Consider the following 25,544-nt stretch of genomic DNA (forward strand, 5'->3'; position numbering starts at 1 on the left):
CAAAAAATATAATTTTTTTGTGTATGATATTTTATAAAAATGTATTTACAATTCTATGAAGAATCTACAAAAATAGAATAATATACAAGATGCTCTATTAAACGATTATTAAAATTAATGGCAACTTCCGGATTTACTGGAAATTCTAGTTAGCTTTAAATATTTTAGACATGTAGATTAATATCTGTAAATTTGAAGATTGAAATGTGTTATTGTTCTACAGAATAGTTTTTTGCTTCTCCTGTAAAATTTTGTCTTTGGCACCTAATTTTCATTGTCAATGCCTCAATTACCTAATATGCCAATCAAGTGGAACACCATATATACAGGCATATACTCGTCATTACACAAATAAAATCGGAATTCATACTTAAATAATACCTGTCTACATTCTGAACAATTACGATGCTTCCTCCATAAATTTAGATCTTGAGCAAAAACGCTACGAATCAAATTATAAATAGGACAATAAATAAAACGTTTAAAAACGAAAGATTAAAATTACCTTGATCAAGTCTTGATATGGTTGTGTACTGGTGAGCTACGTCTATTCGAGCTTCAAGAGTGTTTGGAATAAAATACGGCAATTGCAGTTGTTCTGGCTGGTAGATGATAGGTTGCCAATCGGGAATCACACCCATCCCTTGTTCTCCATTACCAAATTTCTGACAGAACTCACCATATTCAGGATTAGTGTGTCCGCATCGATGTGGATCATGAAATCCGATATATAGAAAGAATGGACTGAAATAATCAAATATTTGACAACTTTAGATTCTGTGTATTTAAAGATGCCCAAAGTGGCAATATCGTAGCAAATGTACTAATAATTGATTTATTAAATTATAATTATTATATTGAAGATGTATTTCATGTCAGGTTTGTCGTTTTTTAATACGAATCATCTTCAGTATACATATTTTAAATTAAAAATTAAAATTTGGCTCTTCTTCCAAAATCTGTACATTTTCAAAATCGAAAGAATGGTATTTTCCAAACAATACTTAGCTGAGACCCTAGTATTGGGTCTAATACTATTTGATCTAATCTAATAATATGATGCTGTATGTATTATACAATATTATTACGTTCAAAATGTTTAAAGAACATTAAGTATAACAAATAAATGGTCTTTTTGGATTTGTTTTACAAACAGAAATATTATTATTATATGATAAGATGACAACAATATCTACCATATGTAAAGGGTTATCAGAAAAAATAAAAAGAATAGAAAAAAAATACAACTTCACAACAACATTCAAAACAACCAATACACTGAGATCTATTCGGTATAAAACCAAACTAAACAACATACAGCAGAGATCAAGTAAGTGTATTACCAATAAAATACCTTGCAATAATTTTTATGTGGGAGAAACCTCAATAACACTAAGGCTTAGGATAAACGAGCATGAATTACACATCAAAAACAGATATTTCAATTAGCACAACGTACAATGGAAAGATATATCAATAGTCATAAAAAGAACAGACAGCAAAAAGAGAAGAATGAAAGAAGCAGCCCTCATCTTACTTAATGAAGAAAAATGTGAGACAAACCTATTAACAGAATGTAGCAAGCTCTGGTTCCCAAATCCAAGAGAAGAAATCATCAAGAGCAATATATCAACAATGGATTAAAAGAATTTGATATCAATCCAAGAGTACAACATCACCCTCAGAATTCCAACTTCAAACATGGCTATTTGCCTACAAGATCGAGACCGAATAAGTCACCTGTCAAATTGACTGAAACAAAGCGCCAATTGATAAACAACTGCAGTTTAAATAACTCCTTACTTTATAATAATCTTTAGTTTTTTTTAACGATTTCCTGATTGGACAGCGGAAATTTCAAAACAAATGTAAAATGTAATTTTTATTGCAATCAATTGTGGTTTAATCTTATATAAATACAATATTTATTCTATGGGGAATATGGAAAGAGAAAAGCACTAGACAAATGGAATGGCGGTATGTCTATGGTAGGCAAAAAAATGTCAAACCTTAGAAATGCAGGCGATAAAACTCTAACAACTGTATCTGAAGAAGACATGACAAGCCTGATATAGCTAGTAGAAACTTAAAGTAAGAGATAAGATAAAAAAAATATGATAGTAGGTTATTCAAACTTAAGTCCAAGTGGTTAACGAGTTGAATTATCTAGCCAAACTCTACTAAATTTTTTCACAGGCGTCTTCAAGTTTTTCAGCATATTGCAAAAGCCAATAATCATAATCTTAAGAGACCTACAATTTCGGGAAACATTGAAGGTCGCTTACCCATTCGATTGACAGGTCAAGTGCAGAAAGCCAGTGTCAAGACATTCTCTGTCCATGAGAGCAACCCAGGATAGAAGCCGATGAAAAGAGATAGTTGTTTTATTTGTACGAAATCACGACACTCATTAATGAGGAAATGATTAAAGAGAGTATAATACCAGAAACTTAAATAAAAATTTAATTAACTGTACTTATAAGTAACCCAGGGTGAGATAATTAGTGGCAGTACTATCACCACTGATGTATGTATAGCATGATATTTAGAAAGCCAATATCTCACCAACTAAGACAAGAAAATTGCTATTCTTTATGTTCTTTGAACCAACCACAAGTATCGGACTCGCTATAGAGGAAAAATAATTAATTAAATAATCTGTACCTATATGGTGTTAGTACTTACTCTGAAGTATTTAAGAATTGTCTTGCCAACAATTTAATATGAGTAATATTTCTTCCTACTTGTAATATAGAATTGTTTTCTTCCGTTTCAGCAAAATCAAATGGGTACACTTCTTGTGGGCCTACATGTTTCTTACCGATAATACCTGAAATAAAACCATTTTTTGCTTAATTATGAAAGTATTAATATAATATATATATATATATATATATATATATATATATATATATATATATATATATATATATATATATATATCACTTTAAAAACCTATGCAAAAACGGTAAAGACCTATCGAGGTGCCGATATTCGATCAGAAAATAATCTACCTTACTCTACAATTAGTGTTTAGGCTGAGGAGAATCTACAAAGCTCAGAACTCTCCTACAATATCACTGTAGTACTGGATTTTTCAAAAATCTTTACTACAATCATACCCCTAGCATTATCAGGTTTAAGATGCTGTTCTCTATTCTGAATTAGTGTTTGAAGTAAAGTTGACCAAACGGGTTAAAATCGGTGAAGAAATCATTAATAATACTAGGTATGCGATAATACCTCCATAATGGCAAAGAGTCTAGAAGATCTTCAAACTCTGTTGAACGCAGTAAACAATGACCGCAATGAAAAGGGTTTACCCATAAATGCAAAGAAAACGGAATGGATTGTCGTCGGATAAATCAATATTGAACAATCTAAATTAGGTGACAAAATACTGGACAGGGTGAAACACTTTAGAATTTCGACTAGAATGCTGTATTATGCAATAGAAGTCTCTTGTCGAACACGCGTCGAAGACTATTAAAATGTTATGTCTGGTCAGCTTTGCTTTATGGATGTGAAACTTGGACATTAAAATTGAAGAATCTAAATATATTAAAAGTTTTCGAATTGTAGTGTTATCTAGGCATACAAAAAATCCCATGGACAACATACATGTCCAACGAATGTGGATAAGGTGAGATAGAGTATAAAATAGAAGGAAACTCCGTGTCGAACCAAAACAACTGTTCTGGTTGCATAACTTTAAATTGTACAGATAGAACAGTCCATAAAGTGTTTCATGTATCCTCTTCCTTATTCCTTGAGCCCTTGTCAGGGCATGGTGACACTCTAAATAATGTTAGCTTGCTGTCTTTTTAACACCAGAGTATTGATTTCTTCTGCCCATCGTGTTGGAGATCTTCCTCTTGGTCTTAGGCCTTCTACATTTCCTTTTACTACCAATAGTTCCGTAGTCCCCATTCTTCTGGCTATGTGACCGAAATAATTTAGGTATGCTCGGTTTATTTTTTTAATAACCTGTTTGTTATATGAAGCTCTTCCAGAATTTACAAGTTGGTTCTCTGTTATGTCTAGGACACGCGTAGAATTTTTTGTAGACCTACATGTCGAAGGCTTCGATCTTAGTTTTATCGATTTTTTTGTGAGTCCATGTTTCAGCTGTGTATATAGCAATGGGAAAAATAAGGACATTGACCATCCCTGAGATTAGGATTCCTTGTTATTGTTCGGTCTTTCCATATTTTAATTAATTTAGCTGTTGCGGTTCAGGCCATTGCTAATCTACTATTGTGAATTTATTAATTGTTAAGTCTTTAATTTATAATGTCTTGTTCTTATCTTAATTCATTAAAAAGCACAATGACTGATATTTATTTATTTTCACTAAACATACATAATTTATTAAAAAGCGAACGTAACATTTTATCGCGAGCGCGTCGTCCGAATTAACTGTCCCTTCCAAATAAAGTTCCGTTATTATATACCAGTGCCGTTATCTCGAAAAATCCAAAACCTTCGATGGCGAAACGGTAAAGGCAAACTGGATTTCCCTCGCACTGGTTCTGGAAGGTCGCTCAGGTAAATCGAGGCCTCTCGTAATCTCTACAACATATTAGAATAAAAACATGTTTTAAAGGTTAAAAACTATGACTCATATTTTTACGTAACATTGCCCCCCTCTCAAAAGATGGTTCCTCCTGGAACCTTGTTGGGACTAGAACTGGAACGGTATGCTGGTATCGGCAACTGGACCCTCTTTTACAACTTCCAGTTGTATAAAAATGACAAGGGACGGTTTTCTCTCCGCACCAGTAACTATGCGGATTGCAACAGACTAACACCTGGACTTCGGTGTCTTTAAAGATCTCCTCCACCATATTTCGGATAACTCTCCAATCTAATTGGCGGCACTCCAACTTTGGCATGGCTAACTTTTGCACGTCGGACTCTAGTACGTGCCCTCTCAATTGAAGTAAGGCTTCCCACACATCTCGGTAGGTAGGTTGGTCACGGGCAGTGTCTTTTGTTACCAGGTAGAAAAGGTAACGTGATGCATCTTGGAGTTTCAAGGTTTTACCGGGAGCTGGCACCTGGCATTGAAGTTCTGCAACTCGACCAAACTTCCTTCGAAAGACGGATGCCAACCCTGGTGCGTCTTTGATACTGGCCGGGATGGTAAGGGCCAGCGAGTAGTCATCGGGGAGCGCGAGTAGATCTTGCTTTTCTTCAGTGGTAACACCATGTCTTGCTTTACCGGTACCTCCATAGGCACCCATGAATTCCTCAAACGTGAGGTCAGACACGTCTTGGACTTGGTTTACTTCCACTTCTTCATCTACGTCGTGGTCACCTTCGAAAGACGCCAGCCGGTTATGGTGTACTATCATCGGTTTTCCCCTCGGAATCTTGCTTATTCGGTAGATGACATCGTTGATCTTCTCCATGATGAGGTATGGACCTTCCCAAAACTGCTGCAATTTGGGAGAACAACCTTTTCGCTTCTTGGGATTATACAGCCATACTTTGTCGTTCTTCTTAAAGCAACCCTTTTCGGCTTGTGTATCGTACCGTTTCTTCATTCGGTCGCTAGCGATCTGAAGGTGGGAACGGACCAACTCATGTACATCGTCCATTCTTCTTCGTAATTCGATCACATAATCTTCACCTGCTACATCTTCTCCAGGTCGACACCCAAATTCTAGATCACAAGGTAGTCGCATTTCGCGTCCGAATAGGACTCTGGCTGGTGTCTGGCCCGTTGATTCGTTAACAGCAGATCTGTAGGCCATTGTGAAGAACGGAAGGTATTGGTCCCAGTCTCGCTGATGATCGGACACCATCTTTGTCAAATACTTGCCAACTGTCCTATTCATTCGTTCTACCATACCATCCGATTGCGGATGATACGCGGTAGTTCTTGTTTTCTTCATGCCTAGTCTATCACATATTCCTTGGAATAGATCACTTTCGAAGTTCCTGCCTTGGTCACTATGGATCTCCAAAGGCACTCCAAATCGGCTGATATATTCTTGGATCAACTTATCTGCAACGGTGGCGGCCTTCTGGTCTGGAAGTGCGTAAATCTCGACCCACTTAGTGAAGTAATCCATTACTACCAACATGTACTTGCCCCCATTTTCACTTTCTGGAAATGGCCCTGCAATGTCCAAAGCTATTCTTTCAAACGGGCTTCCAACATTATATTGTCTCATAGGAGCTCTCCTTTTCCGGTGAGGCCCGTTACTCGTAGCACAAATAGTACATTTCTTACACCAGTCTTTTACGTCGTCGGAACTGTTCATCCAATAAAACCGTTCCCGAATTCGCTGAAGGGTTTTCCTTACACCAAAATGCCCTCCCGATGGACTGTCGTGTAACTGACGAAGTACTTCGGCTATTCTGCTCTTTGGGATCACCAACTGTCTTCTCTTCTCTGAACCGTCATCATTTTCCAGGACTCGTTTAAGCAAGCCATCTTCGATGATAAATGAGTCCCACTGGGCCCAATACGTCTTAACTACTGAGCATAGGTTTGATATTTCCTGCCAAGGTGGTCGACGGTTTTCCTCTTTCCATTTTCGGATTTTCTGTATAACTGGATCTCTCTCTTGTTCTTCCCTTATCTTAGTAGGCGTCCAGTCGTCGTTGACAATCGTCGTTCTTAGCACTGCTGCTTCCTTGGATTCCGTTTTGTTGCAGTGGGGACACTCTGCTGGGCATGGCCGTCTGGAAAGAGAATCAGCGTTTCTGTGGCTAACTCCGGCTCGGTGCTCAATCTTAAAATCGTATTCTTGGAGTCGTTCGATCCACCTGGCTATCTGACCCTCTGGATTCTTAAACTGCATCAACCACTTAAGGGCGGCATGGTCGGTTCGGATTAAAAACTTCCTTCCATAGAGGTATTGATAGAAGTGCTCTACTGATTTCACTACTGCCAGAAGTTCTCTTCTCGTGACGCAATAATTCCGCTCAGGTTTTGAAAGAACTTTACTAAAATATCCGAGGACTCGTTCCTGTCCTCCTTGAATCTGAGACAGCACTCCTCCAATTCCCACATTACTTGCATCTGTATCTAAGATGAACTCTCCTTCTGGCAGTGGATACCCTAAAATTGGTGCTGTTATTAAATGCTTTTTCAACGTTTCAAAGGCATTTTGGCAGTCTATATCCCAGCGGTATTCTCTTGCTTCCTCTGTAAGTCGCGTTAATGGCTTAGCGATATCTGCAAACTTCTTAATAAACCTCCGGTAGTAAGTACATAGTCCAAGAAAACTTCTCACTTGATGTTTGTCAGTTGGTTTTGGCCATTCCTTAATGGAATCGATTTTTCCCTTATCCACGGCCACTCCTTCTTTACTGACTATATGACCCAGATAATTGACTTTACCTTGAAATAGCTGGCACTTCTTGGGGTTTAGCATCAATTGGGCAGCTTTAAGTCGATTAAAAACGTTTTCTAAATTCCTCAAATGATCTTCGAATGTCTCCCCCAAGACGATTATGTCATCTAAATAAACCAGGCATGTTTTCCAAGATAACCCTCTCAACACATTTTCCATAAGCCTCTCAAATGTCGCAGGAGCATTACAAAGACCAAATGGCATAACGTTGAATTGCCACAATCCAGATCCTGTGGTGAAGGCTGTCTTTTCTTTATCGACCGGGTCCATTTCTACCTGCCAGTATCCAGACTTCAAATCTAAAGTAGAAAACAATTTACTTCCAGCCAATGTGTCCAATGTGTCATCGATCCGAGGCAGAGGATAACTATCTTTCTTGGTAACGTTGTTCAGCAAACGGTAATCCACACAGAACCTCGTCGTTCCGTCTTTCTTCTTAACCAGGACCACCGGAGAGACCCATGGACTCGTAGAAGGTTCTATCACCCCGTCTTTCTTCATTTCCTGAACAATCGTTTCAGCTTCCTCTCTCTTCGCCTGTGGTAATCGTCGAGCTGTTTGACGAATTGGCTTAGCATTACCAGTATCAATTTTATGCTTAACAACGGTAGTTCTTCCCGTCTTTCCTCCTTTCGGTACGAAAATATCACGATACTGCCGAAGAAATTCCCTTAATTTCCTTTTCTCCATCTGATTTAGAGACTGTCCTGCAACTGCAACCATTTGGTCGAATTTGTCGTTGGAATTATCAGATGTTGTCGCCTGACGAATTATGGATGTCACAGGTACACAAGTTCCTACTTTTGTCTCTTTCTTTATGGTCACTGGGTAGTCGTTGACATTGATAAGTCTCACAGGAATTTCTTTAGCCGAAGTCACCAATTCCTTTCCAATTATGATTCCACGGCCAACCTCATCGTCGTGGTTCCAAGGCTCCATCATAACAGGTCTCCCTTCGTCTACAATTCCCTGTAGTCGCGCTACTATGATCGTTTCGCTTCTCGCAGGCACGACTGTATCTTCTGTAATGGCTGCTTGCACAGTGTTGTCATTATGTGGATGGAGAAATACCTCCTCGTTGCCAACTTTGATTACCTTATTCTTAAAATCCAATTGGAATCCATGCATATTCATTACGTCCATTCCTAATATAACATCCTCTTCGATGTCAGCAACTATAACAGTATGGACAAACTTTTCTGCCCCAATTCCCAATTGTACCTGGATTTCTCCATGAATGTTGGCATTTTCACCTGTAGCGGTCCGAAGTCGTAACCTCGTTGGTAACAGTTTCTTTCGGCTGTTTATAACTGTCGGGCGTATAATGGTTCTGGTCGCTCCGGTATCCACCAACAACGTATGCTTTTTACCATTTATGTCTCCATCTACATATACACTATCTTCACGACATTTCAAAGAAGCTATTAGTATAAGAGGGTCTTTGGAAGAGTTCCGGGTCGAAGCTGCCCCCCTAAGGTTGACTCGTTCTGGTTTTCCTGATGGTGAGTTTCTTGATTTTATGGTCTTCTTTTTCTTGCATGTCATGCTTTTCATCAAATTAAAGAGCTGGTCAAGTTTATCTTCGTCTCCTTCCTCTTTTACAGTCCTAACTTTACTGTACCCGCCAGAGGCCTGCGTAGCTGACTCGTATTCGAGGGCGGCGGATAGGACATCAACCAGCGTCTTGTGACGAGCTAATCGCAGTGTTCTCTGCATTTCATGATCACGAAGACCATCAATAAACGTTTGAACGGCCAATTTTTCCATCATGTCTTCGGGAGCTGTTGGATAAGCATATCGTACTAATCTGGCAATATCTACCTCATATTCTTGAAGAGCCTCATCTTTCTTCTGTCTACGATTTTTAAGCTGTGACTGATATACATGCTCCAAATGTTCGTGGCCATATCGCATATTTAACCTCTTCTTCAGTTGTTCGAAATCATCGGTCTCCTCTACGGCTATGGTCTGAAGCACATCTAAGGCATCTCCTCGAAGGGCGATAGTCAGGTTTACCGCCTTTTCTTTTTCAGACCATCCATTTGCTCTTGCGGCTGATTCGAACTGTTTCATGTAGTTGTTCCATGATGATTTTCCGTCGAAAGTTGGGACTTTAACATGAATAGAACCTCCACTTCCTTCAAATTTCGGCCGTGTCTCCAACTTAAATTTCGTCTCGTCTTCTTTTATCTCCACTGTAATCGGATTGTTACCTCTCTCTGATGTCCCTGTTTCCTCCATCTTCCTTTCCATCTCTTTAATCTTTTCTTCGAAGGCCAACATATCGGCAGCAACTTGGTTTTTTAACGAAGACACTCTATCGTCAAGAGCAGATATCTCTGAAGTGACTTTAGAGATGTTAGCAGAAACTTTGCTTTCCAGAGAAGAAATCTCGTTAGAAACTTTGCTTTCTAAAGAAGCGATGTTGCCGGATACTTTGTTCTCCAATGATGCGATGTCGCCGGAAACTTTGTTCTCTAATTTCGAAATCGACGAGATGACAGCATCTTCAAATATATAAGTCTCTGGATCTAGTCCTTCTTCTAGCAAAGCGTTCTTTAGTCGTTGGACTAACTCAGCCTTTTTTCCGGTAGAAGCTAATTCTCTGTCTTCGAGATGTCTTCTTAAATTAGTCACTGTCAGCTCATAAATCGTAGCCATTTTCACAATTTATTTTATATTCACTTGTATTATTATTATAAGTCTAATTTATGTTCGATCTCACTCTGACACCATTTATTGTGAATTTATTAATTGTTAAGTCTTTAATTTATAATGTCTTGTTCTTATCTTAATTCATTAAAAAGCACAATGACTGATATTTATTTATTTTCACTAAACATACATAATTTATTAAAAAGCGAACGTAACATTTTATCGCGAGCGCGTCGTCCGAATTAACTGTCCCTTCCAAATAAAGTTCCGTTATTATATACCAGTGCCGTTATCTCGAAAAATCCAAAACCTTCGATGGCGAAACGGTAAAGGCAAACTGGATTTCCCTCGCACTGGTTCTGGAAGGTCGCTCAGGTAAATCGAGGCCTCTCGTAATCTCTACAACATATTAGAATAAAAACATGTTTTAAAGGTTAAAAACTATGACTCATATTTTTACGTAACACTACGTTTGATTTCTGAGAAGTTATCGTTATTGTTATTCGGGATCTCAGGGAGCCCAAGTATACAAATCTATCTACTACTTCTAAATTCACTATTTAAATGGGAATAAGCCACAATTAAAGGTTAAAGTACGTTTATTGACGTTTCAATTTCTACTTCGGAAATCGTTCTCAAAATACATTTGTAATAATATATAAGGTATTTTGAGAACGATTTCCGAAGTGGAAATTGAAACTTCAATAAACGTACTTTATCCTTTAATTGTGGCTTATTCCCATTTAAATAGTAGTTACTTTAAAATGCCACAAGAAAATAGCTTCAGAACAATATTTCGAAATTCACCACTTGTATTTGCAGCAGACTTTTAGTTGGGCCTGTCTACGATAACAATAACTCGATAACCAAGTATTCTTACAATATAATTTGTTTTCGTCTGCCTATTCATATTTGGAAAGGACGAGCTTCATGTAAGTTGTAAAGGAACATGTTTATGTAACTTATCTTATAAAAAAGACGAACTGTTAAATATGTAAACTTCAACTTACCTGTCCGTATCCCGTTTTGCTTTAATATATTGGATATACTGTTTACATTAGACAAGGAATTAAAGTTATGTATTCCTTGATGCAGGCCATACATGCCATTTTGATGAGATGGTGTTCCTGTCAACAGTGCAGCTCGGCTGTAATATTAAAATTTATAAAATTAGAATGATTAACTGCAAATTTCAAAAAGATCAGTTAATAAAAATAGCAGAGTAAAGTAGTATAAAATCATTACATTTGTTTTAAACAAAATTATTGTCGTCATCCCTATTTTTTTTAACTCAATCATATGCTTCTATACAAATAACGCCATTGTTTTGTTGACCATAGGTATTAAGATTTATTGCAATTCCATCTCTAGAGTATGTTTATTATAATGCTCTAAAACTAATTTTTTGGTTATTTTTTAGCTTAATACCAATACAAATAAATATTATATTAATACAAGTAAGTAAATAAATAATATGCTTTATTGTCACTGAAAATTGTTCAAATATGGAAAAAGCTGATAACAATAAAACAAGAAAAAAGAAAAAAATCAGAATAAGAATCGTTTGTACTTTTAAATAAAAAAAAACAATAACATTCTTCCAAACTTAATAAAAAATACTACCTAATTAAGAACCTACAAACTTCGTAAAATGAACCTAACAAAAAATAAAAATTAAGAAAGCAGAATAATTAATTAAGGGCTTAAATATTCCACCTCTTTGTGCTAAACAGTAACCAAATCTGTCATACAGATTTCTCCTCATATTTTGGAGTAAGGCTGGTGTAATGCTTGCAGAGAAATGAAGTATTTTTGCCCTTAATTCGACTAGGTTTGTGGCCCTTTCAACTGATGCCTATAAATGTTTTCTTTGAGAAAACCCCAAAAAAAGAAATCGTTAGGCGCTAAGTCACAGGATCTAGCGGGCAATTTAATTGTACCACGTGTACTTATCAGTCGATTAGGAAACATTTGATCGAGGAAGTCAATAGTTGCTTTAGAGTTGTGAGCCGAACACCCATCCTGTTGGAAATAAACCTCCTGAAAATTAACGGAGAAGCGTCGAACTGCCGAAATGATCTCATTCTGTAAAAGTTATAAATATTTGGGTCCGTTTAGGTTTCCATCGATAAAAAATGGATCGACAATATGGTCGCCTAACATCCCAGTCCAAACATTTAACTTTTGCGGAAGCTGCGTTCGCACTGCAATACTGAGGTGCTTATGTTTCCAAGAATAATACCTTGCAACGGATGGATTGTGTTTTTTATGTAATGAAAATGAAGATTCGTCAAAAAATAAAATATTTTTTAAAAAGTGTACATTTTCATTCCGTTTATCTAACATAAATTCACAAAACTCAATCCGCCTAAAGTTATCTTCCGGAAACAGTTCTTGTGTTGGTTGTATCTTAAAACAGTGATACCTATTTCTTTTAAGAACTCGTTGGACAGTTACAGCATTCACGTTAACTTCCCTAGCAATTTGTACACTATTGCAAGGTTCACTAGCTTCCACAAAAGCACAAATATCAATATCCCTATTTTGACGCTCCTCATCTCATCGACAGGTCTAACACGTGGTTCATTACCTTCATGACACCTTTTACAACTGTTTACACATCCCGAAGTTTGAAAATGTTTAATGGTATTTTTAAGTGTTGTAACACTTGGTGAGGGTCTATTTTCGAAGGCAACAATAAATAAATCAAATACTTCGCGTATCGAATGATCCTGAAAGTACCATGTTACAAGTTGCACTTTTTCTTGGTCGGTATACAACGTAATAGGCATTTTATTAATTATTTGTTTATTCTTTCAGAACTTCGTTTGAAATTTTTAATATCAATGTGACAATTACGACAATGTTTTTGGTTGGGAAAGGAAAGTTGTATCGTTTGTAGTTACCTTTATGCAGAATACTTTTTTCCAAAGTTAACAGCTTATTTGAGAGGTCGTGATTGAGTAGAGCATACGTAAGGACGATTTGTAGTACGTATTTAGTTTGCGTCCGTCAGAATTAGTTCCATATATTAGTTAACGAGAGTAAGGAGAATTTTTTGTCGTCGAGGTTTTGGGTAATGTGAGTGAAGATTTTTTTACATACATTTGAAGATACATTTTAAGGGTTTGGAAAGTAAAAGAGTTTGGAGGAAGCGTTGAGAGTGATGTTTGGCGGCGGTTAGTTCAGACAGTTCCTGGAATGTTGGAAAACTTAAATTCTGCATCTCATTGTGTACAGGGAACAGACGTTTTTGATAAAACTCCTCAATACCGAATAATTTCAACGATCTAACGTAATCTAACCGTCTTCGGTCATAAAAATCTGATCAATAACTGAAATTGGGAAAATAAATTAATGTTTTTTACATGTGCCTCTTACCTTGGAGAGCAACTACTCACTGATGTAAATGCTTTATTAAATATTAAACTCTGTCGTGCCAACCTGTCCAGATTTGGGGTTTGGCATATTTTGTTGCGATATACTCCCATTTCGAAACCTCCATCGTCAGCTGCAAAAATAAATTGCAAACATTTAGTGATGAGGTGCAATTAAACATTAAGGAAAATAAACAATCTTTACTGAAAAATATAATCTGTTTTTATTAATATTTATATACACACACATATATGTATATATATATATATATATATATATATATATATATATATATATATATATATATATATATATATATATATATATATATATATATATATATATATATATATATATATCGGGGGAACCTGTAACAACTAGAGATGCATCCCCAGGTGGCGGATAGGGGAAAGCCCCACCCGGTTTACCGGTGGGTAGGAGGGAAATAAAATACCTCCCGTGGACCAACAGGTAATTCACCAAATGATTGCCGGTATAAGCGATCCCATCATTTACTGGCCAACGGCTTCGGGCGGAGGAGCTAGTATGTGGAAGGGCACTCTTTTGTCCTGAGATCGAGAAATCGGTCTCGAAGGCGGATGAACCAAGGATGGTCAACGGCGGAAGGATGCAGAAGGCAACGGGGAACCACTGCATTAAGGACTTATAGAGTACCCCTAGTTAAGTCATTATGGTGTACCTACACCAAAAATACTAGAAACTCTACTGATCATGGGAATAGGATACCAAGATAAGGCAGAGTGAGAGAATCACACGACTACAAGGCTCACTTGGTAGTAAACATACGAAATACTTGTACAAGAGCGCAGAAACCAACAACTTTAAGAGTTGCAACGTGGAATGTTAAAAGTTTGTTCTCTGCAGGAAAACTGGATAATGTTGAATAAGAAATGAATAGACTAAACATCGATGTTTTAGGAATCAGCGATACACAATGGCCAGGATCTGGGAAATCATACGGAGTTGGAATCATCATTTCAAAGAAATGGAAAAACTCTCTGATTACCTGTACTCCTTATTCAGAGCGCTTAATATTAATACAAATTAAAGAAAGACATAACTTAATAAATCTTATTCAAGTCTATGCAGCAACAGCAGATAAAGATGACAATGAAATAGAACAATTCTACAACGATTTAGAAGAAATGCTGAAAACAATAAAAAAGCAATACATTAACATAATAATGGGCGATCTTAATGCCAAGGTGAGTCAAGGTAAGGTAGGAGAACAAGTAGGAAACTATGAACTTGGAAACAGGAATGACAGAGGAGATCGATTGATTCAATTTTGCCAAATCACAGAACTATACCAAGCCTTTATAGACCTGGAAAAAGCATTAGAGAAAACCCCGCAGAAAGAAATCGGCAAAAGCCTAATCAACAGGGGAATAAACACCAAACTCAGAAAAGCTGTTTAATGAGGCTATATAAAAACACAAGAATAACAGAGTAAGAACAGATAATATGGGTTCCGACGAGTTTAAGAGTCAATGATGGCTTACGATGAAGAGGTGTACTAGGCCCCATCCATATTGTACTAGATGATGTAATGAAGGCAACCAGAGAATAAACATCGAAAATATATGTTGGACATAGAAACCTGGAAATGATACAGATAGTGGAATGCCCATTTGCAAATGATCACGTGCAGGATGCACTCAAGAGAAACCTCCAAATATGGAGCGATAAACTTAAGTTTGGGAAGTGAGAAGAAACCTGAAAATATCGAAGGCAGAGTCACGCTGTGCATGCAGCCACACTGGGCAGAAGTTCGTGGTTTAGATTTAAAAAAAAACTAGGATAGACCACAGGTCACATCTAGATTACAAATTTTCTTTTAGAAATTTTGGGTTAAAGACACAATTCCGATTAACCTTGTAGATTAGATGCATTCCCATTGTTGGTAAAAAAATGATATAAAATTGAATTTTATTTTTTAAAATTACAAATGATCTTTTATTGGGTCATCCTTTATTTATAACATAATAAATTTTAAACAAATAAAATTAAAAAAAAAATGCGGTTAAATATAAATAAAATTTGCAGTTTAATTTTGTAAAAGTAGCTTGATGAACACCCCAACAAACAATATTTTGAAGTACCCGCCGGGTTTTTCATACGTCAAATAAAACAATAGGCATCAAGGCATGAAAGCATCATACACCATACACGCCATCTAAGTAGATCTGGCTTTTGTTTCTTGCCATTAAAAGTTATAAATTAAAGAAATTTAGTAAAACTTTCCTTACCTAAAATAACTAAAGCATTTAATTTTTTTTGTGTAATAGTACAGTCTATTTGTATTAAACAACACCCTAATATTATCCAAAAGTACATTATCCTACTTTTTTAACAAAAATGTTGAACAAACACTGTTGCCAGTTGTTGTTGTTACCACTGGTATTTTGTAAGAAATTATCAAGGAATACTTATTATGAGTTAGAAATAAAATAATAGATTTATATTAACATAAGATAGTTGATTAGATTCTACCTCGCTGTAGTTGATAGTGAGCAAATAAAAGTAACATGAAAAGAAGTATTTTACAAAGCCCCCTCTACTTCATATTTTTTATAAATTTATTTTTCAGGCAACATGGTTAATCTTTAATTTGCACTTAAGAGTGACATATATATATTTTATACCTTATAACACAAATCTTTTTTAAATAATAGTATTGTTTTAATGATGAGAAATAACTGATAATATTTATATTATAAATTACAATATATAACTTATATTTTCAAATTATTAAATCAGAGAATACAAATTGTTTCTTATTCTGTGCTTAAATTTAAATTGTGGCGCCCTCTAGCTATGTTTGTTTATTCGCAGAGATCTCTGATCTGATGATACTGATTGTGATTCTACTTTTTCCTTCCTGTTGTTAGTTGCTGTTAGGTTAGACATATCACCAAGAATTAGTATTTAAGTGACTTGTGTTTTTTTGCCCAAGTTGGAAGCCATTTGAGGGAACGAAGAAGAAAATCGCTCTAAAATTGTATATTTTGAAATATAATTATTAAACAGAAAACATAGTGAAATATTTTGAAACAATAATTATATAATAAAATGACAGAAGCCTGAACTATTTAAACGCCTTGAGAAGGGAGCAAAATGGGTACACAGCTTTTAAAGTGTCCTTTATGCTGTAATGAACATTTTTCTTCCCGTCAGGATTTAAAGTTTCACATAAGTGAGTTGTTAAATAGTTTGTCTTGTCCAGTTTGTACTTCAACTTTTAATAGTATTATTGAATTATCAGAACACCTAGACACAGAATGTGAACTTAGTGAAGGAGTAAGTAACCAAAATGAAGATGAAACTGTTTCTGAAATCCAGGAGCATTCAGAACAAATGTTGATTCAACTTGACGAAACACAACAAGAACCTACAAATGAACATGTAGAAATGGTTAATGATGATAGTCAGCAAATCGAATTTATTGAAAGTGAAGATATTGCTGAAGAAGTAGAGGAGAATGCCAATGTTATTTATGAGTGTGAAGTTTGTAAAGTTCAATTCAACTCAATTAAAGATCATTTAAAAGAGTACCATGCTGGAGAAGATATTGTGCTGGTAAGTAAAAAATAATCACCTTTTAGAGTGTACTAAAGTGCGTACTGCCCGAACAATATAATCCAATATGCTGATGGATAATACAAGAACAATACTGTAGATGAGGTCTAACTAAAGAACAATATAGTAATTTAATCGCTTCAATATTCTGAAAGTTTCTAATGCACCTTTTTATATTTATATATAAATTTGTAAAGACTTGGAAATTATTGACATTTAAATTTGAAATGACATAACCAATAACAAATTTTGATTGTACATTTTTCAGAATTTGTATAAAAACTTATTTTGAGAATGATTTCCAGAGAGAAAATAAAAACGGTCAAACAGTTAAGCCATTTCCCAGTGTTTTTTCTGAAATTTGTCTCAGGGTTGCCATTTGATGAATTGTCAATTTACCACTTCTGAAACCAGACTGGTGTTTTCCAACTACACATTTTGCATATAGTGTCATATGTAGCATTTAGGAGAATAATTCCTCTGTGATTAGAGCATTCAAAAATATCTCCTTTTTTCTGTATGGTGTAAAGTATTCCAATATTCAGAGGAAAAATAATCTATTCTAGGTGTTTTGTTTCTGGCTAGTTTTTTAACTGCATGTTTAAATTTAAGAATTATTGGTGGTTCCTCTTCCCTCTCGTCTGTTCTGCTTACCTCATCTCCATCGTCTTTCAGGTCTTCTTTTTCTTACTTTATATTAAGTGCCTGGTTAAAGTATTTCACCCATCTATTCAATACATCTTTCCTTGTTGTTAATAGGTCACCATTCGGACTTCTGCATTGTCTTTTGGTTGCCTTGAATTCTTTTCTGTTGATGTTTACTTTCTTATAGAATTTTCTGAATTCTTTCTCTCTGTTGAGGTTTTCTACATATTTAAGTTCCTTCTTAAGTGGTTTCGTTTTTTTCTTTTGTATTTCTTCTTTTCTCTTTGTCTGGTAATTCTATATGGTTGTTCTAGTTCATTGGAGATAAGCATCTTTCTGTAGGCTTCCTTTTCTTCTTGTGTTCATTCTTGCATTTATGATCAAACCAATGATTTTTACAGGCACACTTTTCTGTTCCTATTTCATTTCCTTCATGTACATTTTGATTCCTTAGCCCATTGGTGAAGTTTTCAGAGTACCATTCTGCAAGTGTCACATCTCTCAGCTTTTGCACATTCCATTTTTTTATCCATTTTATTTTCTTTACTAATCTTTAAAATTCTAGCGCTGAATGTTGAGATCACTAGACAATGATCTGAGTCTATGTTTGAACCTCTTATATCTTTTGTGTATTAAAAGAAATAAGAGTAAAATTTTACTGTAAGCACTGTTTTCTTACTGTTAAGTATTGTTGTAACAGAAAATAATTTTAATTATTAATGTCTTATTATAATAAACTGACGCTATATATATTAATATTAATTGGTAATTAGTATGAATATTTAGCAATTGCGTTATAATATTCTTGACTTAACTTATTTAAAAAATAACGTTGCCTTTTACATTTTTAAAAATACAGATTTATTATTTGCAATATTTAATAATATCTAATAAACGTAACATTGATTAATATTAAATTTATATATAAAAAACAGAAAAATCAGTACGAGAATCGAACCCCTGATTATCCATGTCCGAAAGCATAGACAATTCCACGTGGCTATCTCTGTCTTACATTAAACATTTAACTTATATATAAGTTGCTACCCCTCTTGTATTTGGAGATTTCAGTGGAAAGGTCACATGGCCACGTGGGGTTAACCCGGTCCATTAGAGATGTAGGAACTGATTTGCATAATTTTTCTCTGTCGCACTGGGAGAACAGGTCTGTATTGAAGCGCTCAGTCTAGGTGTTATATATATATGCTAAGAAGAGCTGTAAGGAGGAGTGGAAACGCAATGCATCGTTTGTGTGCCAACTTTTTAACATCTAATTCAGCTTCCACCAATCGCTGGTTGCAAAGGGTGCTACAAATAATTACAAATATAATAATCTCTTATACATGTATTTAATTAATGTTTTTAGCGTTATTAGACATTAATTTATTGATTGATTAGTGCCGAATGTGTTTTATGCCATAAATAAATTATTTCAAAATTATAAAAAATACCAAAGATTAAGATACGAAATCAAATTAAAATTTGCCATTACTCTAATTTTGGACAGCTTATTTTGAAGCGGCAATATTTTGTCACATTATTATCTAATTGCCTTGTTTATACCCATGGAATTTCAACTACAAATTAATTGACATCAAAAAGTTTATTAGTTGAAAATATCAAATAATTATTAGTGAACCAAAACAAATAGTAGGAATATTTATGCATTTTAAAATCTCTAGCCAAACTAATAAAGTTTGAACTTAACTGTAATTGTTTTTAAAAAGTTATTTAAGTTTGTTGATCAAACTTTTTTTGAATTACTTAATGTTTTTATCAAAATTTAAAATGCTTTTTCTTTTGAACGCTTCATTTATATTCTGAAGGCTTCTATAAATATGTTTAAGTTTAGTTAATAAAAATATATATATAAATTAACCATTAACATAGTCTGATTTTTAGAAAATTAATGTTAATTTTTTGTAAAATACTTTTGTCCCAAAAAATGCATTGCTTCAACAGAAGAACTTCAAGATCCTCTTACTATCATCATTATAATTTTCAGGTTGAAATAAAAATCAATAATGGGTAAAACACAAAGTGTACTGAAGAAAATAACATAAAAACAAAAATAATCTATGAAAGTCATAAATAGCATGAGGATAACTCTTCATAAATAAGTCATAGTATTTCCGTATTAAATCCATTTCATATTTTCTTTTATATGGCTGAAATAGTACACATTCTATAAGTATAATATTGTTTATTAATTAATGTCTATTAATATTTTTTTATACCGAGACTGATTTGAGAACAAAAAATAAATCACAAATAAGCCTCAAATTGATGTTAATTGAAAAATCAGCAATTTTACTCACTTAGTCAATGAATATACTCCACTTACTTTTGGTGCTTTAAAAAGCTTGTATACTCGATTCGCTTAGCGCGGGCATATGACAGATTCATTGTTGAAAACCTACAACACAACAATTCCTACTTCTCAGTATTAATAGCTCAAGTATCCTACTATTGCAGACTTCTTTCTTTAAAAAAGAAGAATTATTCTAAATAGTGGAAGTGTATACTAAACCCATCAAATTTTGGGTAGTACATATTTAAAAAATATATTTTAGTTGTTATAATTTCACATAACTATTTATTATATGGTGCAAATAAATAAATATTGATTGTCGGTAATTCGCAAAGTTCTATTTTATTTACTATTAATATTGGCTATGAGTACGTGTGCTTGGTTGTATAATAATTTCTAGCCACTTTTGGTCTGTCAAAAAGTAACTAACTTCGCAAAAAAATAATTACTAAATTCACTAGACAGTTCAGACTGGGAATAGCGAACCAAGTATATTAACTTCGATAACTTCCCTTTTTCAATTTTTGATCGGAAAGATTACCTGTTATAAATCCCGTTAAGAAGAACCAAGTTCTACTGGTGTAAGCTTTCTTGGCAATCATATTTAAATAATATTAACCACCACAACCAGTAATCTTCGAAATTTTCACATTCACTCCAATGTAATACTAGCACCTTTCTCTACACCAGCGTCGCCCTAGCGGCAAACCAAGCAAAATAGTGTACACAAATTTCAAGGTCGCCCAATTTCGATCCTTCTCCTGTTTTATAGTACTCCATAGTATATGCTCATATTCATAGACATATAATACAAGATAGACTGACTGCTGCAATACAGTCGCAGTGCGATAGAGAAAACTGACGCAAAGCAGTCCCTGAATCTCTATCTAATTTACCAGGTTTATCGACCATGTGACGTAAATGACCAATGAGAAGGTCACGTGGTCGACAAACTCGGTCCATTAGACAGGTTTAGGGATTGCTTTGTATCAATTTTCTCTGTCGCACTGGGGGAACGCGACTGCAACAGTCAGTCTATCTTGTATTATATGTCTATGCTCATATTGAACTTAACCTAACCTAATAATATTTTAAACATTAATTTTACTCTCTCTCTACTCCTTTTCTATATAATGTAAATAATCTTGCTTGTATTTAGATAAAATTGACATAAAAGAAATGTTGTTAATATATGTTTTATTTTTAGCAAACCAATGTATTTCATGAAAATGAATTATCCCATGAAATGCAAGTAGAAGAAGATCAAGTCACTGAATATTCTCAGGAGGAACAATGTTTTGAAATTAGTCATGAATCTGGAAATGATGAAAATGAAAAGCCCGTGATACAAAAGAACAATAAAAGGGTAGACTGGGTTTCCCGAAAAGATAATGTTATCCCTTTAACCGAAAATTATGCTATAGAAAATGGTAAAGTAAGAAAAATAACTGAGAAGGAAGCAGCTGAAATAAGTGATAGAAATTCTATATTCCAAATTCATCAATGCCCTAAATGTTTCTTACAATTTCCTAAACTAGATCATTACATCAAACACAAATGTTCTGCAGGCAAAAAGTCAAAACAGTTTAAGTGTGCTCATTGTACAGCAGTGTTCTTAACCTACCCATCCCTTAATACACATTTGAAGTTACACTTACAGCCTCAACCAGAAGAATCCGAACATAAGGTGATCACCTTAAATCCCCACAGGTGTAATACATGTAACACATTGTTCCCATCGTTAAAAAGCCTTAGACTTCACTTAAAGATGCATGAGCCTGTTAAGATAAAACCCGTAGAACCTCCAGTAGATAACGATTTGGCTGATGGAGAGAAAAAAGAAAGAAAGATATTTGTGTGTCATATCTGTAACAATCCTTATGATCTTGAGTATGAACAAGTTCATATGAAGTCACACTCTGAAGAAAAAAATTTTTTCTGTACTACATGTAATCGAGAATTTATGACCCAAGAAAATTTAGATATGCACACAAAAGCTCATAATAGTAATAAAAATCATATTTGTTCATATTGCAAAAAAGCTTATACTACTTCTACAGCTTTAGAAGATCATGAAGTAAATCATTGTCTGCGCAGAAAATATGAATGCCAGTATTGTGGTAGACGCTTCTCTAGACCACACGAGAAAGTAAAACATGAAAGGATTCATACTGGTGAGAAGCCACATATTTGTCAAGTATGTGGCAAAGGATTTAGAGTCAGCTATTGTCTGACCCTACACATGAGAACTCATTCAGGTTCAAGACCTTATGAATGTCCTAAATGCCAGAAACGATTTAAATCTCATAGTGTCTACAATCATCATTTGCTGATTCACTCAGAGGTAAGAGCCTATAAATGTCCTTACTGTCCCAAAGCATTTAAAACAAGTGTACAGTTAGCTGGTCACAAAAATAGCCATATAAAACCCTTTAGTTGTAATGAATGTAACAGACCATTTGCATCTCTGTACGCTGTGAGAGCCCACATGGAAAGCCACAAAAGAGAAAATAATTTAAAGTTTGACTGCTGGCTGTGTGGTGCAACATACGCTAGAGCGTTTGCTTTAAAAGATCACATGAAGAGTCAGCATGCTGATGAAAATGTTGATGCAGGAGCATTAGGTGAGCTTGAAACTGAGGAAACTGTTTTTGTAATTAAAGAAGATTCAGAAGAGAAGCAAGAAGTGTAATTTAATTTTTAATATAACTTATTAAAATATTCTCGTGTAAAATTAGAAATATACTTTTAAAGAATTAATATTATATTAAAGAATTTTTTTTTTTTAATTAACCATAACTCAACTAAATGTTCCAAGAGACACAAGAGTTAACTATGAACAGTGTTATTCATTTATCTATTCTCTTTTTTTTATTATATATATTTTATCTTTTCGAGAGGAGCTTAGCCATAACTTTGTGGTCCTCCGCTTTTGCCGAGGCGGAGCTGAGGAGATAGAGATCTCTGGATCACTTTTCCGACACCCTGACCTCAACATATGAAGCTAGCTTCCCTTTTGTAGACAGGACTGCTGGTTTTGTTATTTCCTGGTGGACGTCTCAGGTAGAAAGACCGCAGACTGACTCAGGGTCTCTTCAACGAATCAAAGAGGACTGGTCGGCCTGTCTACTGGGACTCCTTTAAGGAGGCTCAGAGGGAATACAAGTCTCTAATTAAGATGTTAAAAAGGAGCTCTTGAAGAGCCTACTGTGACACCGTGGAACGCATGTCCGCTGCAGTTAAGCTCCATGGGCTCCGTGGGTCAGGTGCGTCTTTCCAGTGGAAGTCTATCTTCCACTGACGAGACACTGAAGGACTATCTTGGATGCTCACTTCTCAGGTGACAAGGATGATGATAATGCCCTAGCGACGATTAGGCGAATGGAGGACGTTCGGATGGCGAAGGAGGTAGTATCGTATAAGAAGGAGTGCTGGGAGTTTCGCCCCCTTAAAGTCACAAGGTGAGGACGACATTGTGCCGGCACTGCTTCAGCAGGGTCTAGATGTTATTGTCCCCACACTAGTCGGAATATTTAGGGCCTGCCTTGCGATAGGGTATATTCCTTTACCCTGGGAAGGACTAGGGTCGTATTTATTCCTAAACCGGCTAAAACTGATTTTACACTTGTTAAATCGTTCCGACCCATCAGTATCATCCTTCCTTCTAAAGGCTCTAGAGAGACTGGTGGACCGCTTAATACGTGATATAGCACTTAGAGGCAGCCCTTTGCATCTAATAATAATTAAAAATAATAAAACTACCCAACATGGGCCTCTTGTTTCTTAAAAATAAATACAATATCAAGAACAAGACAATATCATTGTCTTTTCTTTCTGTTCTCTATGTATCAGAGTTAAAACACACTATCAAAAGATATCATGAAATAAACTACGTTTTACTATCCTCACAAAATTTTTAGAATGTATTGTCCATTATTAATTTTATATTTGTGTTGTTAATGTTGAGTGTCAAAGTTTATTTTAAATAATCTCAAAGACTAGTAAGTTGCACTGGAAAATTGTAATATTTTGTAAACATTTACACATTTTTTTATCTACATTACAGTGTCTTTAAAAAGGAATAAAATTATTCCGAAAGCTTGACAATAAGTCAAAAGAGTGTTTCTCTAACATTTCGGCCAACCTTCTGACTGCAGCCCTAACAAACTGGTGGTTTTGTTTATATCGACACTCACGAGTATCCTGTATTTCTTATATATATATATATATATATATATATATATATATATATATATATATATATATATATATATATATTGTGCATGTGGGTGTATCGAGCATAAAATTAGGAGTACTTCAGACTTTATTCTTTTTATATGTTTTTCATTGTTAAACCATTTACTAATTATTTAAAATATATATCGTTTTGATAAGCATTTGATAAAAAGTGCGTCTCATCCATATTCTTAAAAACCATTATCAACATAGTTTTTGTTTCTGTGATGTATTGACATGTGTAATAACATACTGGTGAATGTACGTACAACCTCTTAAAAATTTCAATTACTTTTAATCAAATTAACTGAGCTTATATACTCAAATAAGAGTGGGAATGGTACAATTAAGAATATATATATATATATATATATATATATATATATATATATATATATATATATATGTAGTATATATCTCCTCTTTTGTGATAACTTTTATACTATTGTTACTGTGTTGGTGCTGGAAAATCTTGTGAAATGTTCAAAATATGCAGAACTTACAAAACAGAAAATATTGTCACAGAAGTTCATGGATTAGACTGTGAGGAAGCATTCATCCCTGACGCGGCGCGTCCAAGGGCTAATAAGGAACATCCTATGGATATATAGGACAGGTCTGACTAAAGTATAATCAAATTAACACTCGAGAATCCGCTGTAGCTGAGCGGCTAAGATACGGCATCAAGTACGACATTTTCATTTTTCAAAATGATATGAGCCGTCACCATGTTTCAGAAGGTAAGTAAAACCGTCGTTCCCTCGGGGTAGTAAGCATCGACACTATTTACTTAAAACAAGTTATATAATTTACTATTTTTTTTTGGGAATGCGCCGCAATTTTACATTAAAATTAAGTGTATTTGACGTTTTGATTTTCACTTCAGAAATTGTTCTCAAAATACAAAATTGCGAGATTATCGTAAATAAACTGTTATTTTTAATGCGAAAGTGCAATAATTATTAACAAAATGAGCACTGACTCCAAAAAAATACATAGTTACAAACAAAAGTCGACTAAACGTTAAAATTAAATACAATTCATTAGATACATTGCCATGACCACACTGTTGTTGTCTTCTTTTTATTTACGTTAAGTTAACTGTCACTTGGTAGTTTAGGGCGTGTTCACATATTCTTCTTGCTACATACTCTCCCTTTTGATCACAAAACCGACCCGGGTGTGATACAACAAAACAAGCAAGAAGAATTTACATGTGCAAAATGTGGTGTTTTCGACGAAGAACGATGCACTTCCGAAACCGGTGTATACGACGCACTATTATTAGTCTTCAGAACGTCTAAATTCGAAGTGGACATTGTAGTAGTCTGGCGGAATGGGTCTGCAGT

General features: G+C 34.9%; 2 protein-coding genes across 2 annotated transcripts in view; one reads left to right on the top strand and one right to left on the bottom strand.

Moving 5' to 3' along the window:
• Positions 1–15,975, bottom strand: part of Sgsh (N-sulfoglucosamine sulfohydrolase) — a 31,541-nt gene extending 15,566 nt beyond the window's left edge. Inside the window, exons 1-5 of the mRNA XM_072526699.1 lie at positions 15,674–15,975; positions 13,407–13,536; positions 11,036–11,172; positions 2,686–2,830; positions 506–744 (exon numbers count right to left, since the gene is read on the bottom strand). Coding sequence (XP_072382800.1) covers positions 506–744; positions 2,686–2,830; positions 11,036–11,172; positions 13,407–13,536; positions 15,674–15,761 — 739 coding nt within the window. The 5' untranslated portion in view covers positions 15,762–15,975. The remainder of the gene's footprint in view (positions 1–505; positions 745–2,685; positions 2,831–11,035; positions 11,173–13,406; positions 13,537–15,673) is intronic.
• Positions 15,976–16,285: 310 nt separating this feature from the next.
• On the top strand, positions 16,286–22,724 carry LOC140437273 (uncharacterized). Its single transcript, XM_072526700.1, has 2 exons — positions 16,286–17,003; positions 21,167–22,724. The coding sequence occupies exons 1-2, from the start codon at positions 16,542–16,544 to the stop codon at positions 22,649–22,651; spliced, it is 1,947 nt and encodes a 648-aa protein (XP_072382801.1). The 5' UTR covers positions 16,286–16,541; the 3' UTR covers positions 22,652–22,724.
• The last annotated feature ends 2,820 nt before the right edge of the window (positions 22,725–25,544 follow it).

This window comes from Diabrotica undecimpunctata, chromosome 3 (genome assembly GCF_040954645.1).
Source record: "Diabrotica undecimpunctata isolate CICGRU chromosome 3, icDiaUnde3, whole genome shotgun sequence".
Taxonomy (NCBI): Eukaryota; Metazoa; Arthropoda; class Insecta; order Coleoptera; family Chrysomelidae; genus Diabrotica; species Diabrotica undecimpunctata.